This window comes from Macaca mulatta, chromosome 7 (assembly GCF_049350105.2).
Source record: "Macaca mulatta isolate MMU2019108-1 chromosome 7, T2T-MMU8v2.0, whole genome shotgun sequence".
NCBI lineage: Eukaryota > Metazoa > Chordata > Mammalia > Primates > Cercopithecidae > Macaca > Macaca mulatta.
The window spans coordinates 142533556-142548168 of record NC_133412.1 but is presented as its reverse complement, the minus strand read 5'-3'; the positions used below and the strand labels follow the sequence as shown (position 1 = coordinate 142548168).

Sequence of the window (14613 nt, the reverse complement as noted above, 5' to 3'; positions counted from 1 at the left end):
GCAGTCTGCAATCCACCTGGAGTACAGAAAAGCACAGGCCATTCCAGTGCAACCCTGATTCAAGGTAAAAGCAGGGAAGTACAGGCACTCAGGGAACCTCTAAGGGGGCCCCTCATCCAGTGGCTAGGGATATGGGTGGAGAATCTCAAGGAAGCTCCTGGCATTCTTTCCCTTGAATTGCATCTATTTGTCCAATCCAACCCTGACAGGATTCCTCTGTCTGCAAGGTTAACAAGCTCGGCATGCCTCTGTCTTGAATGCGTGCCGCCTTTTAGAGCCCGGGAACCAGGGCTAGGACTGGGGTTGGAGTCAGCGCCTTCCAGGAGAGGCTCATCTTGCCTCAACAGAGCCTCACTCATTCATTCATTCATTCATTCGTTCATTCATTCATTAGCAAACACTTACTGACCACGTCTTCTGTACCAAGCTCTGGCAGGCCAGCCGTGAGCAGGACAGATACTTCTTCCTCAGGGAGCTGGGGCACTCTTTTGAGCACCATGCCTCTTTTTCTTTATTTACTTCTGCTCATTGAAAAATGTTATTTAAATCTCACAGCACCCCTAAGAAGCAGTTATTATTATCGCTGCTTTGCTGGTGAGGGGACCGAGGTTCAGAAAGTTCGAGTAACTAGCTACAGGTTGCCCAGCTAGGAAGAGAAAGGCTACAACTCTAGGTTAGACCCCAGCCTCTTCTCTTTCTCCTCTGCTGGGCAGACAGAATCCTGGGCTGGGAAGGGGCTTTCTGACAGCAGTTTTCTCTGTGTTGTTGATAAATATGTGTGGGTCCTTCTCGGCAGCATGACTGCCATCCTCCCTCAGGCCTGGTGATGGCAGCAAGGCCATGCGCTGCATGGCCCGCACAAGCAGAGGGCACCGGCCGAGGACTGTCTCCGCAACCTGCATCTTTTCTGCTCCACGAGGCAGGCCCAGGGAGCCCTAAATCATTTCAGGCAGGGATGCAGACAAGGGTGGGACAGCTGTGCTCTGAAGACCCCAAACAGAACCACTCTTCCTGCCTCATAACCTTCCCTCCCGGCCCCAATATTCAGAAGGTTTTCAAAGCCTTGTTGGAACATCAAGTCTCCTGCGGAACTCACTTTCCTTTCTTCACAAGGTAAAAGCAAGTGCCATGAAACAAGGTTTCAAAGCCAGACCAGCAGTCTTCCACTCAGGAACTAAGTGGGTGCCGGGACTCCCCAGCCTCCTCTCTCTGGTTAACTTCCCACCATTTCAGGCCACCATGTCTGAGCTGAAAAGTCTTGCCCCGATGGCCGGAGAAAGTCCTGACCAGCTGGAAAATTCAAAACTTTAGGGGCTAGCAGCTCTGGCCTGCCCAGGGTCGCATAAACATATCCCCAGGATTTCCAGACTCTGTTTCCAGTGTACAAGGCCTGACGACGGAAATTTTCGTCTTTGATCTGCCCCCACATCATACCCATTTTTCAGCTGAGAACAGTGAGGCTCAGGATGCCTAAGTGGTTGGCTGAAAGTCTCCCAGCTCAGAAATAGCTGGGCCAGGCTGGGCGCGGTGGCTCACGCCTGTAATCCCAGTACTTTGGGAGGCCAAGGCGGGCAGATCACGAGGTCAGGAGATCGAGACCATCCTGGCTAACACGGTGAAACCCCATCTCTACTAAAAAATACAAAAATTTAGCCAGGCGTGGTGGCGGACGCCTGTAGTCCCAGCTATTCCGGAGGCTGAGGTAGGAGAATGGCGTGAACCTGGGAGGCAGAGCTTGCAGTGAGCTGAGATCATGCCACTGCAGTCCAGCCTGGGCAACAGAGCGAGACTCCATCTCCAAATAAAGAAGGAAAAGAAAAGAAATAGCTGGGCCAGAGCTACAGCAATTGTTCTCTTACTGTAAGGCTGAACTCTCCTCTCCATCCCTGCTGTCCAACACAGAAAAGCAGCCAAGAAATAACTGAGATGGACACATTAGGTTATAATAATTTTAAATAAGCCTCACTGCTTAATGAGCATGCAGAGATCCAGGCACTTGGTGGAAGCTGTGGGGTTCCACAAAGCACCCTGGAGCCTCCACCTCAAGTGGACAAAGCCACAAGGCAGGGTACACACGGGTCTGAACAAGCACAAGATGTCTGAGGACAAATAAGGCACAGCAGAGAACCTTGAGGCCAGAGGGACATTGGGAACAAATAGTCCTGGCCAGGAGGCAGGGAGAAAACAGGCCATGCTGGTCATAGCCCTGGGCCCTGAGCCAGCTCAGTCAGGGGGCTCACCCTCCCCAGCCCCAGAGAAGATGCCTGGCCCCAGGCAGACCATTCGCAATCGCCTCCAGAGCTGTGTCACGGGACATAGTATTCTCGGGTCTACCGTGTCCTGTACTCCCAATTTCCTGCCCTGTGACTTTATTATTTATTTATTTATTTATTTAGAGATGGAGTCCCCTTCTGTCACCCAGGCTGGAGTGCAGTGGTGTGATTTCAGTTCACTACAATCTCCGCCTCCTGGGTTCAAGTGATTTTCCTGCCTCAGCCTCCTGAGTAGCTGGGATTATAGGCGCGCGCCACCATGCCTGGCTAATTATTGTTTTTTTAGTAGAGACGGGGTTTTGCCATCCATGCCAGGCTGGTCTTGAACTCCTGAACTCAGGTGATCCACCCGCCTCAGCCTCCCAAAGTGCTGGGATTACAGGCATGAGCCACTGCACTGGGCCCCCCGTGACTTTAGGTGCTTCAGCCTCTCATCCTGTTTCTACATCTGCAAAATGATGACTGTGGAAACAACCTTGGCCCACCCTACCTCCGTTCTAAGAATCAGCCATGTAAGCATATGGGATGTGGGGACAAGAGCTCTCAGCCTGTTAGAGCTTTGCACAGGGCCTCAGTGTCCTCAAGTGCAACATGGGGATAACAGGGCATACACGTCAATGTTCTATGAACATACAAACTGATGCGTGAAAGGCAATAAGGAGCAGCAAGGAGCATGGACCCTGGATCAGACTTCATGATTTTAAATCCTGGCCCTCCATCCTGCTAGATGGGCAATCTTGGGCAGATAGTTAACTTCTCTGGGCTTTAATATCTAGTTTGTAAATGGGGTGGTATTGAAAATACCTGTCTGATAGAGTTGTAAAGATCAAAGAAGATAAAATGTGTGTCTCAGTGTTTGGTCAGTGACTGACAGGACCAGTTATAAATGTCATTGAATGGAGTGCTCATAGAAAGTACTTTGCCATGTAACTCATGATAAAATGTATGCCTGTCCTGCAGGCTGGAGGATGCAGCACCGATTCCTTGATTAATCGATCTTCTGAGGCAGAGGCTCTTCTAGAATGAAGTCAGCCATATGTGGCTGGTATTGGGGAAGAAATTCATAAATCATGCAAAGCGAGGCTGGCATGTGGCAGCTGGTTCAGCAGCAACCCTCTGCCCAGCCCAGTGCCCACTCTCCCTCCGCCTCAGAGGGATCCATCACTGCCCAGAGCTCTGTGGCAGGCATTTTGCTTAGCAGAGGCAAGGCCCGCAGCACCCAGCTCTCTGAGCCTTCTGCACCACGTGCTGACACATGGCCCCCATCAGGGGACCAGAACCCATCTCAGTCACCAAAACAGTGGCTCTCAAACCTGAACGTGCATCGGAATCCCCGGGAGGCTTGTTAAACTCAGAGGGCTGGCCTCACCCCCAGAGTATCCGATTCAGTAGGTCTGAGTGGGGCCCAACGGTTTGCATTTCATTTCTTTCCTTTTCTCTTTTTTCTTTTCTTTTTCTCTTCTCTCTTCTCCTCTCCTCTCCTCTCCCTCCTCCTCCTCCTCCTCCCTCCTTCTCCTCCTCCTCTTCTTCTTCCTCTTCCTCCTCCTCCTCTTCTTCTTCTTCTTCTTCCTCCTTTTTTGAGATGGAGTCTCACTCTGTCACCCAGGCTGGAGTGCAGTGGCACAATCTGGGCTCACTGCAACCTCCACTTCCTGAGTTCAAGGGATTCTCCTGCCTCAACCTCCCAAATAGCTGGGACTACAGGAACTTGGCACCATGCCTGGCTAATTTTTGTATTTTTAGTAGAGACACGGTTTCACCATGTTGGCCAGGCTGCTCTCGAACTCCTGGCCCCAAGTGATCCACCTGCCTCAGTCTCCCAACCGGCCTCTTTTTATTCTTTTCTTTTCTTTTTGAGGTAGGGTCTCGCTCTGCTGCCCAGGCTGGAAGTGCAGTGCTGCAATCATAACTCACTGCAGCCTCAATCTTCTGGGATCAAGTGATCCTCTCGCCTCAGCCTTCTGAGTAGCTGGGACTACAGGCATGCGCCACCACACCTGGCTAATTTTTAAATTTATAGTATAGATGAGGTCTCACTATTTTGCCCAGGCTGGTTTCAAACTTCTGAGCTCAAGTGGTCCTCCCACCTTGGCCTCCCAAAGTGCTGGGATTATAGGCAGGAATCACTGTGCCTGCTGGCCAAGAGTTTGCATTTCTTTCTTTCTTTTCTCTTTTTTTTTTTTTTTTGAGACAGAGTCTCACTCTGTCACCTGGGCTGGAGTGCAATGGCACAGTCTCAGCTCACTGCAACCTCTGTCTCCTGGGTTCAAGCGGTTCTCCTGCCTCAGCCTCCTGAGTAGCTGGGACTACAGGTACGTGCCACTACACCCGGATAATTTTTTGTATTTTTAGTAGAGACGAGGTTTCACCATGTTAGCCAGGAAGGTCTCGATCTCCTGACCTTGTGATTGCCTGCCTCGGCCTCCCAAAGTGCTGGGATGGCGTGAGCCATTGCGCAAGGCCAAGAGTTTGCATTTCTCATAAGTTCCCAGCTGAAGGGGCTGGTCTGTGGGACCACTGACAGATGCTCCTGTGGGAGTGAGTTTAAACCTAGCTGTTTATCCTTGGGCAAATTTCTTATCTCAAATCACCCTCCTCATCCATAAAGTGAGTGTATCAGAATCTACCTCGTTGGGGTGCCTATGGTAGCCTTACTGAGATTCTGGGTACCCAAAAAGTGCTCAATCTGTGTCAGTCCTCAGCATCACCAACACGTTGTTGTTGAGACAACTAATGAACAGGGAGGGTAGAGTTGTGACGATATCAAACTTGTAAGAAGTGAGAGGAAAAATGGACAAATGTATATTGTGTGCTTTCTGTATGCAATATACTAATTCCTAAATGCCAAAATGCTTTATCATTAAAAGACAAAACAAAAACAAACCCAGTTAGAATGCTTTATCTTTAATTAATTCATTCAGGAAACAAACATTTGCTGTAAGTCTGAGAAGCAGGCTCTGTGCTATAGCAGTGGGAGGTATGAAGCTGGAGCAGGCATGGTTCCTGTCAGCAAGGAGCTACAATCTAACAGAAAAAAGAGGATGAGACTAGAGAAGACGGGAACATGCCACAGCGTACGGAGGAAGGTGATGACAGGCTGGGAAGGAACACTCAGCACCCTGAAGAAGCAAGCTGGAGAGGTTCTTTTCAGACAGGTGGGGGATCAGGAAGGGGTTCCTTGCGGAAGCAGCATTTATTTGTCTGGGAAAATGGGTAGCATTAACCCATGGAGTTAACAAAGTATGAGGCAGAAGAAACAGCAAAAGCACAAACAGGAGAAAGCAGAAAGCAACTTCACACTACATGACTTAGGTCAGTTTGGCTGACTGTGGGGTGAGGAAGAGAAAGTGGGAGCTGAGGTTGGCCTGGCTGTCTGCTGTCAGGCATTGGATAGTTGTGACCATCAGTGGTTCACGGGCTCCTCCGAGAGCATTCCACGTCCTTTGTGGGGCAGGTGTTCAGCACACCACTGTGGGCTTGATGATGGGCGTGATGATGATGCACAGGTGTGAGAGCTTGCATGGTCTAGGAGGGGGAACCCCCAGGAGCTCTAAGCACTGCCAAAGCCAGCTCAGCTTCCCAGCATCCTTCAGAAGGAGAAGTCAGTCCCAAGCCCCCACCTGATGGCTGCAGGACCAAGGCCACACCGCACACCCAAGAGAAAGCCCCCAGTGCCACTCTGCTGCTCCACCTGCTGTCCCCACAACCGACTGTGACCTGATTTAACCTTAGCATCCCCCCACTCTCCTACCCCCATGGAGACCAAGGCTCTGGAAGGCAGAGTCATCCTGGGCAAGGGGCAGCCCCTGCCCTTGTGAGCAAAGAAACCTGGGGCTCTGCAGCTGCCCGACAGAGTTGTGGGACCAGAAGTCCACCCATGGGGAGAGCGGCAAGCCTCCTGCCATGCTGAGAGCGGTCTCTGACTCAAAATGTGGGGAGGGGCCCAGAGACCCCATTGAAGTGGCCCTACAGTAACTGTCTCCAGAGACTCTTACCTCCTGGTTCTCCTGCCAGAGAGTCCCTCAGACTCTACCGCCATCCCTGGTTTCCCATCCAATTGAGGGTCTCCCAGCTGGGGACCTTCTCCACCACTGCTGGGCTCAGACCTTCAGGTCCAAGATGTGGTCCCTACATTCTTCTGGCTCCTGGGGAATTACAGTAAGGAGTACAAGGGTAGCCTTCTTTCCTCTTGACTTCTCCCTCTTGTGGTGAGTCCAGTGCTGAGTGTCAGGGTACTCAATCCGGGGCCCAGCTCATCTTGACTCTCTCCTGCACAGCTGCCCCTCCCTGGGCCTCCAGCTCTCCTTCCTGGTGCATGGGAGTTGAAGACTTAAATGTGCAAATGCATCACTTGGGCCACTCAATACAAACACAGGAATTTTGAGCCTCCCAGTCTTGGTCACACCCAGGAGCATACAGGTCTACAATCCCTCCAGGGATACTGAGCAGGTTATCTGGACCACATCTTGAGACACATATTTGAAAGACAAACCGTTGAAAGACAGGCTTTGTTTTCAGATGGCTTGAGGGGATCAGAAGCAACCTGAGAGCATGGCAAAAACAAGTCTTTCCTGGAACACCTCCACTATGAGTATCGTTCTCTCCAGACAAGCGTCACTCATTCCCATGACTAGTCCCACCTTCCCGAAGGAAGAATACCGAGTCCTGGAGGAATGGTCCCTAGCTCAAGAAGCACAGGCTGTGTCTGTTGGGGTTGAAATGGCTCCCATAGCTTCCTTCTAGAATTCTCCTGTTGTAAAGGCTGGTCTACATCACCATGATGCTGCCTGCAGGGTAAAAAGCCCAGGCCACCCAGCAAGGTGCCAGCTGAATTGCCAGCTCTGCTAGTGTGGCCAGTGGACTTCACTGGACCTTATCCAGCCCAACCTTTATCCAGCCCTGAGGCAGGCATTGCCTGGAATGTCATTTCAAGCTGTCCTGGAAGCACTGTCTTCTGGGAAGAGAGCACCAGCTCACTGACACCCTGGGTGAGAGCTCCCTCTCCTTGCTCCCATAGCTCCTGCCTTCCCCTGTAGCTTTTATCATGTGGTATCACAGTTGCTGCTGATTGGTCCATCTCCTCTGCTAGAATATTCGTTCTCGAGGGCAGGGACCATTTCTGTTTTGTTTACATTTGTGTCATCCCCCCTAGCGAAGTGTTTGGCATGTAGCAGGCACTCAGAAAATGTTTATTAATAACAGTAATAACATATTGATTAAGCATTTGGAAAGGGCCAGATGCTTTGCGATCAGGCTTCACAAAAAAAATCCTTTAGGGCTATGAGTACTCCATTTAACAGGTAAAGAAATCAAGGCTGAGAGATGAAATAACTTATGCAAGAGCTTGGCCGGGCACGGTGGCTCACGCCTGTAATCCCAGCACTTTGGGAGGCTGAGGCGAGCGGATCACAAGGTCAGGAGATCGAGACCATCCTGGCTAACACGGTGAAACCCCGTCTCTACTAAAAATACAAAAAAATTAGCCAGATGTGGTGGTGGGTGCCTGTAGTCCCAGCTACTCGGGAGGCTGAGGCAGGAGAATGGCATGAACCCCGGAGGTAGAGCTTGCAGTGAGTGGAGATTGCGCCACTATACTCCAGCCTGGGCGACAGAGTGAGACTCCCTCTCAAAAAAAAAAAAAAAAAAAAAAAGAGCTCACAGCTGATAAATGGCAGAGTAGTGAGGGATCCAGCTGACTGGGTATTTTTTTTTTAATTTAATTGAATTTTTATTTATTTGTAGAGATAGGGTCTCGCTATGTTGCCCAGGCTGGTCTTGAACTCCTGGGTTCAAAGGACTCTCCCAACTCAGCCTCCTGAATAGCTGGGACTACAGGTGTGAGCCTCTGCATCTGACTTGAATGGGTCTTTAGAGTCCATGCCCCTCGTACACTCTTCTCCACGCTTCACAGGGCTGAATTCAGCAGGAGAAGGTGTCCTCAGATGGCTCTGGAGCCTCAGTCCAGGTCAGCTACTCAGACAGCCCAGCTGCCAGGCCAGGAGAGAGTAGGCCCTCCCCTGCTCCATCTCCAGGTCTTTCCTAAGTGCCTGGCAGTGAAGACCTCTTCCCATTAGAGAAGCTGGCTGGGTCGCCCCCTCCTTCTGGAGGAGCACTGACTCAGACCATCACAGGGACACACAAATACCAAACACACTGAGAACATTGTTGGCAATGAAATTACAGACGTTATAAATGCCAGCCTTTCCCTTCCAGGTTTCCTTTCCTGTTCCCTGGTGGGAGAGGACCACACCCCATGCAGTGCTGGGAGACACCCCCTGCAGGCCTTGGGGTGCTGGAACCCTGGGAGGACAGTCATATTGTCCAGGTTGTTTCTCCCAGCTGCAAATGGAGACAGCCTTCCTGAGGGGCCAGGGGGAAGAGCCCTTATAAAAACTGAAGCCAAGTCACAGAGGCCCAGGGATCCAGGAACTGCTCCCTGCTGTACAAATGGGAGTCTGGCCCCGGTGCAGAAGTCCCTCCTGCCGCCCCGCCCATAGGCTTTTGGGGGACTCTCCTGCCAGTGACTCAACTGTTAATACCGAGCCTGGGGCTTTTGCTGATTCCTCCAGGGGCTGGCTAAAGGCTGACAGCCTTAGCTCCCAAGAAAATAACTGGGTGGCACAGAAAATGGCCTTTGGGAGAGGTAGGTTTGGAGGAGAGAAGGCAAGAGGAGAGAGCCTGACTCAGGAGGAACAAGAACCAGAGCCCTCCAAGGCTGAGAGTGAAAATAGATGGAGAGTGGAAATGGGGCTCAGTGCGCCAGGAGGGAGCCCTGAGTAGGCGGTGGGTGGTGGGCTGTGCTCCCTGAGAAGATGGAGGGATGGATGGGGGGATGGAGACTGCAGCCAGGGTCTTTTACAGTGACTTGCCTCCCAAGCCCAGACCAAGCTGGACATTGTAGCCAAGGCGTATTCTCTGCAGCCAGCGAGGGCTTTGCTCCAGGCTCTTCAGGCCCAGGGGTCAGAAGTTCTGGGTAACTCCAGATCAGCAGCCCTACGGCAAAGTGGGGCTGAGGGCAGAAATGGCTGCATCCAGGAGAAGCTAGTGGTGTGCTGGCCTGCCGACGGCAGTTCATATGTGTGTTGAAGCAGCGTTTATTTTTACCTGGGTAGGTTCAGCTTCTGATCACAGATATGGTGGGGGTTTTCCATTGGTTTCCATGGGAACATTAGGCAGAGCATCTGCTACCCAATCAAGCAAAGCTGGTCTGGTAAGACTCTTTTCAGAATTATTTTGCTGTTTTTACCCAGGAAGTGTGTCCTGCCTGAATTTGTACCACTGCCTTCTTGTGTGGTAGAGCAGGGGAGGGCAGCTCCAAGGGGACAGGGCTGGCTCTCAGGGAAGGAGAGAGGGCTGGCTAAAGGCAAGCATGGCGGCAGGGCCATACCTATTTGGAGAAGCAATTTGCTTTCCATTTCTTTCTTTTTTTTTTTTTGAGACGGAGTCTTGCTCTGTCCCCCAAGCTGGAGTGCAGTGGCACGATCTCCACTCACTGCAAGCTCCGCCTCCCGGGTTTACGCCATTCTCCCGCCTCAGCCTCCTGAGTAGCTGGGACTACAGGCGCCCGCCACCGCGCCCGGCTAATTTTTTGTATTTTTTTAGTAGAGACGGGGTTTCACAGCGTTAGCCAGGATGGTCTCGATCTCCTGACCTCGTGATCCGCCCGTCTCGGCCTCCCAAAGTGCTGGGATTACAGGCGTGAGCCACCGTGCCTGGCCTTGCTTTCCATTTCTAAGCCCCAAGTAGGATCCTGTGATGAGGCCACAGGAGCCTGGACTCTGCCCGACCTGAGCTGGTTCCTGGTTTTGGTCCAAGGCCTGCCCTTGCAGTAGGGCCACCTGTTGGCCCCCACCAACAGGAGCAGTCAGGAGTTCCTGGGGCACCACAGGGCATGGAGGCCGACGAGCAAACTACCAGGTGCAGCAGAGGGCTAGACTTGAGCACGTACAGTTTCACTTTTACAGAAAGGAGGCCCTGACTTCCCCCAGGAGGCGGCGGAGGGTGGTGCTGAAGGGCTAGGCCTGGAGGCAGAAAGGAAGGCGCTGGTGCGTGTGGACATGTAAGAAGTGGTTTTATTCCAGGTGTGTGTTTCATAAAGACGAGGTCCTCAAGGACAGCTAGTGGCACATGCTTTGGTCAAGAAGAGGAAAAGCAAAAACAGAATAGGGCTGAGTTGCCACAAGGGACTGGCTGATAAGTGCAGAGCCTGATCTGACCACAGCAAAGGAGAGACCCTTTTGAAGGCCCCCTGGCCAGCAGTCCTCTTATATTCAAGAGGAGAAGCCCCCGCTCCCCAGCCCCAAAGGTCCATGCCCGAGTGTGGCCCAGGCCTTCTAGTCCATCCTCTGGGGAGAGGCCTTTGCCCTGGGCCCGGTTCTGTCCTAAGCTGTGGCTGGAGGCTTCCCAGATGAACAGGGGATCTGAGGCTGCACCTGGCTGTGGAAGAAACATCACAACAGACGACGGGCAAAGCGTGGCCCTGGGGGCGAAGGGCCCTGCACTGGCAAGTCCAGGGGTGTGCACTCGGACATGGGAGCGCTGCTGAGAGGACGCTGGTGAGAGTCAGGAGGCGAAACTGCTGGAGAGCCCTCCAGAGCAGGTGCTGCGGACCACACACACTCGGCTGCCGACCCCAAGGGCCGCGTGGAGGGAGCAGGCGATGGCAGTTTGAGCACACCAGGGAGGAAGATTAGGGGGTGGCAGCTTGGGCAGGCAGTGGCTTCAATCCAGAGCAGAGGTTCAGGCCCTTTGGGAATCAGGGACCTCTTTTAGAAGCCATGGATGCTTTCCCCAGGAAAATGCATGTATGCACACACAGGCAGTATTTTAGGGACAATTTCAGGAGATTCCTAGACCTTCTGGAATCCATGAACTCTACAGGTGTGTGGATCCTTGGCCTATGAAAGACAGGGGGCTCCTGTGGTAGGTATATCTGCCCCAGGCTGGTCTGCTTTGTAGGGGAGACCCCCAGGGTCCTGGTACCAACAATCCTTTGCCCAAGAGCCAGTGGGGCGAGGGAAGCAGGGCGCAGGGATAGCAGGAGCAGTTCCAAGACTAGGCCATGGGGTAGATGTGTGAATGTGTTCTCAGCGGCTGTGAAAAGGAACTGGGAGTTCTCTACACAAACAGGAGCCACAGCCAGGCTCCCAGCCCAGTGCAATAGCTGACACTTCAAGAAAATCCCTCCTGTAGTGGGGAGGGGAATAAGGGTGATGTTGAGCCCTAATGACTTAGGGGCTGTTCATGGTCCAGAAAGGAGGTTCTCTTCTTTCCAACCACCCTGACCCATGATGCTGTATTGACAGAGGCCAAAACCTTTGAGAAAGCAGGAGTCAAAAATGACAAACAAGGCTGGGGCTACTCGGGGGTGTGTGTGGCTACCCGTCCTTTCAGTGGGTCCTGGCCGCAGGGACAGGGCACTAGCTGTTCCAAGAGAGAGGTCTCAGCCTGACACATGGCCAAACAGAAGCGGAGTCTGTTTAATAAACTATGCCCGAATCTTCCCCTAGAGATCCCTCTGCAGCCTTTTGCTAAGAACGTGGGCACCCTCAGGCACAGGACCGGAGGCACAGTGCCGGGCTCAGACCCCGGGGCTGGTAAAGTGTGGAAGGGACTGTGTCCTGGGTAAGAGAACTTGTTCTTTTGGTGCTTTGCTGCTCTTCTATCCATGTTCATTTGCAAATTACCCATCCTTTGCTGCCAAGATACCATCCGTCCCCACCCAACCCAGTGCCACCCTGGGCTTGGCATCACTGACAGGTCACCAGGCTTCTCACCTCCTTCCTGTTCTTTACCTGCTCCTGCAGGCTGCCCCTCTCCCTTCAGCCTCTCCATCCACACTGCCCAATTCCCCCGGCCCTGCCTGCCCACACAGCTGGGCCTCATGACCCAACAGACCCCTGTGTGGGCTTCTGTCCTTGCTCTCTCCAGGCAACAAGGGGAGAGACCACACACTATTGTCCTGGCCCCAAGAAGCGCCAAGGGAGAGGACAAAGAGCCAGGGGCACCTACTCAGTCTCTACCCAGCAACAGTCCAGCACCCTGACCATCTCCTCTCCCGGGGCACGGCCAGGACAGCGCTGAGGGCATCGGGGCGTGCCCGCCTGCGCCCTCCTGGAACAAGCTTTGGAGAACGTGTGTTGTGGTGGGTATTTGCTGATGGTCCCGGCGGAAATGTGGGAGATGGGAACAGCCTGCTTTGCACTCCCCCACCCTAACCCCCTTCCGGTCCCAAAGTCTCATGCAAAAGGTACAGGAGGCCCCGGGGCTACCGTCATGTGTGTGGCAACAGCTGCCACTGCTGGGCCTGGGCGTCAGCCTGACACTTGCTGGTCACCAGCTGGGCAGGCTTCGTCTCCAGGCAGAGGCCACTGACTGAATGCTGGATGAAAGATCCTTTTCTCCTCCATTTCTAGGAGGAACGGAGATGGGTTAAGAGAGGAAGGAAAAAACAATGATTTAAAAAAATAATGTTGTACTTTCATTTCACATGCGTGTACTCAACCCTTGTATATAACTAGGACACATCCCCCTCCTTTTTTTTTTTAGGCATGATCTTGTTCTTGCAGTGGTGCCACCATAGCTCACTGCAGCCTCGAACTCCTGGGCTCAAGCAATCCTCTTGCCTCAGCCTCTGAGTAGCTAGGACGATACATGCACACCACCATACCCAGCTAATTTTTAATTTTTTGCAGAGACCGGGTCTCGCTATGTTGCCCAGGCTGGTCTAGATAGATCCACCTGTCTTGGCCTTCCAAAGCACTGGGATTACAGGCATGAGCTACCATGCCCAGTCATGCCCCTCATTTAAATCAGGCTGTGTATTCCTACGTAAGAGGCTGCCCCCATCCTATCCTAACACCAGCTTTAAGCCCTGCCCCTCCCAGCAGGGGTCTTGCTTCTGTAGTTTGCAGAAGTTCCTGTCCAGATCAGAGGAGGCAAAGCAGAAGTCCCCTGTGTTTATTTACAATTTAGCTTGGTTGCCACGTGCAAATCTGCATTTCTAGCTTCTGTGTAGTTATTGGGCCCAGTTTCTTACACGGCATCAGTTGCTGGGGCTGAGGATTTGCCCTCTGCTTTAGATGGGCTCTTGTTCTTCAGGTCACCATAGATCCTGCCTGGTCCCGACTTTTCTCCTATTGGGGTTTTCCCACCAGCTCCCTGTAGGCACTCGAGCTTGTCAGTCCTGGCCTAGGTAAATCTTTTACTTCTGCAAACATGATTTCTTCTTCCTACAGTCCTAAGCTTCTGACCTGTGAGGCCAGTTATCTACACCCCCTAGTGGGAAGCTGCCTTCTTTGTAGGGATGAAGTGTGGGGCCAGCAGGGTGGTGGGAGACTGGACGGCTCGCATCAGAGTCATGCAGGGGCTCCTGGTCAGTGCCTTCACCTCCTGGTGCCTCCCCGTCCCCGGGTTTGACAAGGGGGAGAAGAGTTGCTCCTGTAGAACATTAGGGAAGTGCCTGGATGGAGGATGGAGTGTTGCTTGGAACATTTATGAGAAGGGATGAGAGGCAGAGACCTAGGTTTCAAGGCTCAGGGAAAAATAATAGTAAGATAGGTCCATTTTGGGTTTCTCTCCTATTTGCCTCCCATGCAACCACCTCCCCTCTTCCTTCTCCTCTCATTCACCGTGTCTTTGATTAGAGGCAGGAGTGCTCGTGACCATGTGGAGGGAGCCCAGAGGGCTCTGAGGGCAGTGGGTGGACAGGGAGCAGCTAGGGGGAGAGAGATGAACCCACCTGGCTGCAGGGATAGGGCTAGGGCTGCAGGGATAGGGCCAGGGCTGCAGGGATAGGGCCAGGGCTGCAGGGATAGGGCCAGGGCTGCAGGGATAGGGCCAGGGCTGCAGGGATAGGGCCAGGGCTGCAGGGATAGGGCTAGGGCTGCAGGGGGTTGTGCACACAGGGTGGAAGGCAGGTGCGGAGCCTGGGCTCCCAGTGGGAATGCAGGGATGTGAGGGGTAGGGCCAAGACTCAGCCTCTCTGGGCCCACATGGTCTCCGCAGGAAGCCTAAAGGTCAAGGGCCTTTGGATTCCCCCTCCTATTTCTTCATGCTGTTCTAGTCCTTGACATTTACCTCACGTAGGCCAAACCTCCAGCAACGCCCAGCTGGAGAGAGTATGGCCATCCTCACCCCAGGGAGTCTTGGTGCTTAGTGCCACCTCAGCATCTAGCCTTCTGTAATATAGCGGCTCACTCCCTTCTTTCTCTTCCACTAAAGTGCAAATTCCCTGGGGGTCAAGGACCATGTCCTTTCATCCTTGTGGCCAACATGATCTGTACATTCTCTGGTACAAGGTAGGCACCCAACGTCATTTTGTTTTTGTTTGTTTGTTTGA

At 52.8% G+C, this 14613-nt stretch overlaps 1 protein-coding gene across 5 annotated transcripts in view; it reads right to left on the bottom strand.

Moving 5' to 3' along the window:
• Nucleotides 1-10327: 10327 nt before the first annotated feature.
• Nucleotides 10328-14613, bottom strand: part of GALNT16 (polypeptide N-acetylgalactosaminyltransferase 16) — a 96036-nt gene continuing 91750 nt past the window's right edge. For 2 of the 5 annotated variants that reach the window (XM_077941266.1, XM_077941268.1), the window contains exons 15-16: nt 12545-12684; nt 10328-11019 (exon numbers count right to left, since the gene is read on the bottom strand). In XM_077941266.1, coding sequence (XP_077797392.1) covers nt 12547-12684 — 138 coding nt within the window. In that variant the 3' untranslated portion in view covers nt 10328-11019; nt 12545-12546. Of the gene's footprint in view, nt 12685-14613 lie in introns of all 5 variants that reach the window. The other 3 variants (XM_028851622.2, XM_028851623.2, XM_077941267.1) reach the window with 2 other exon arrangements.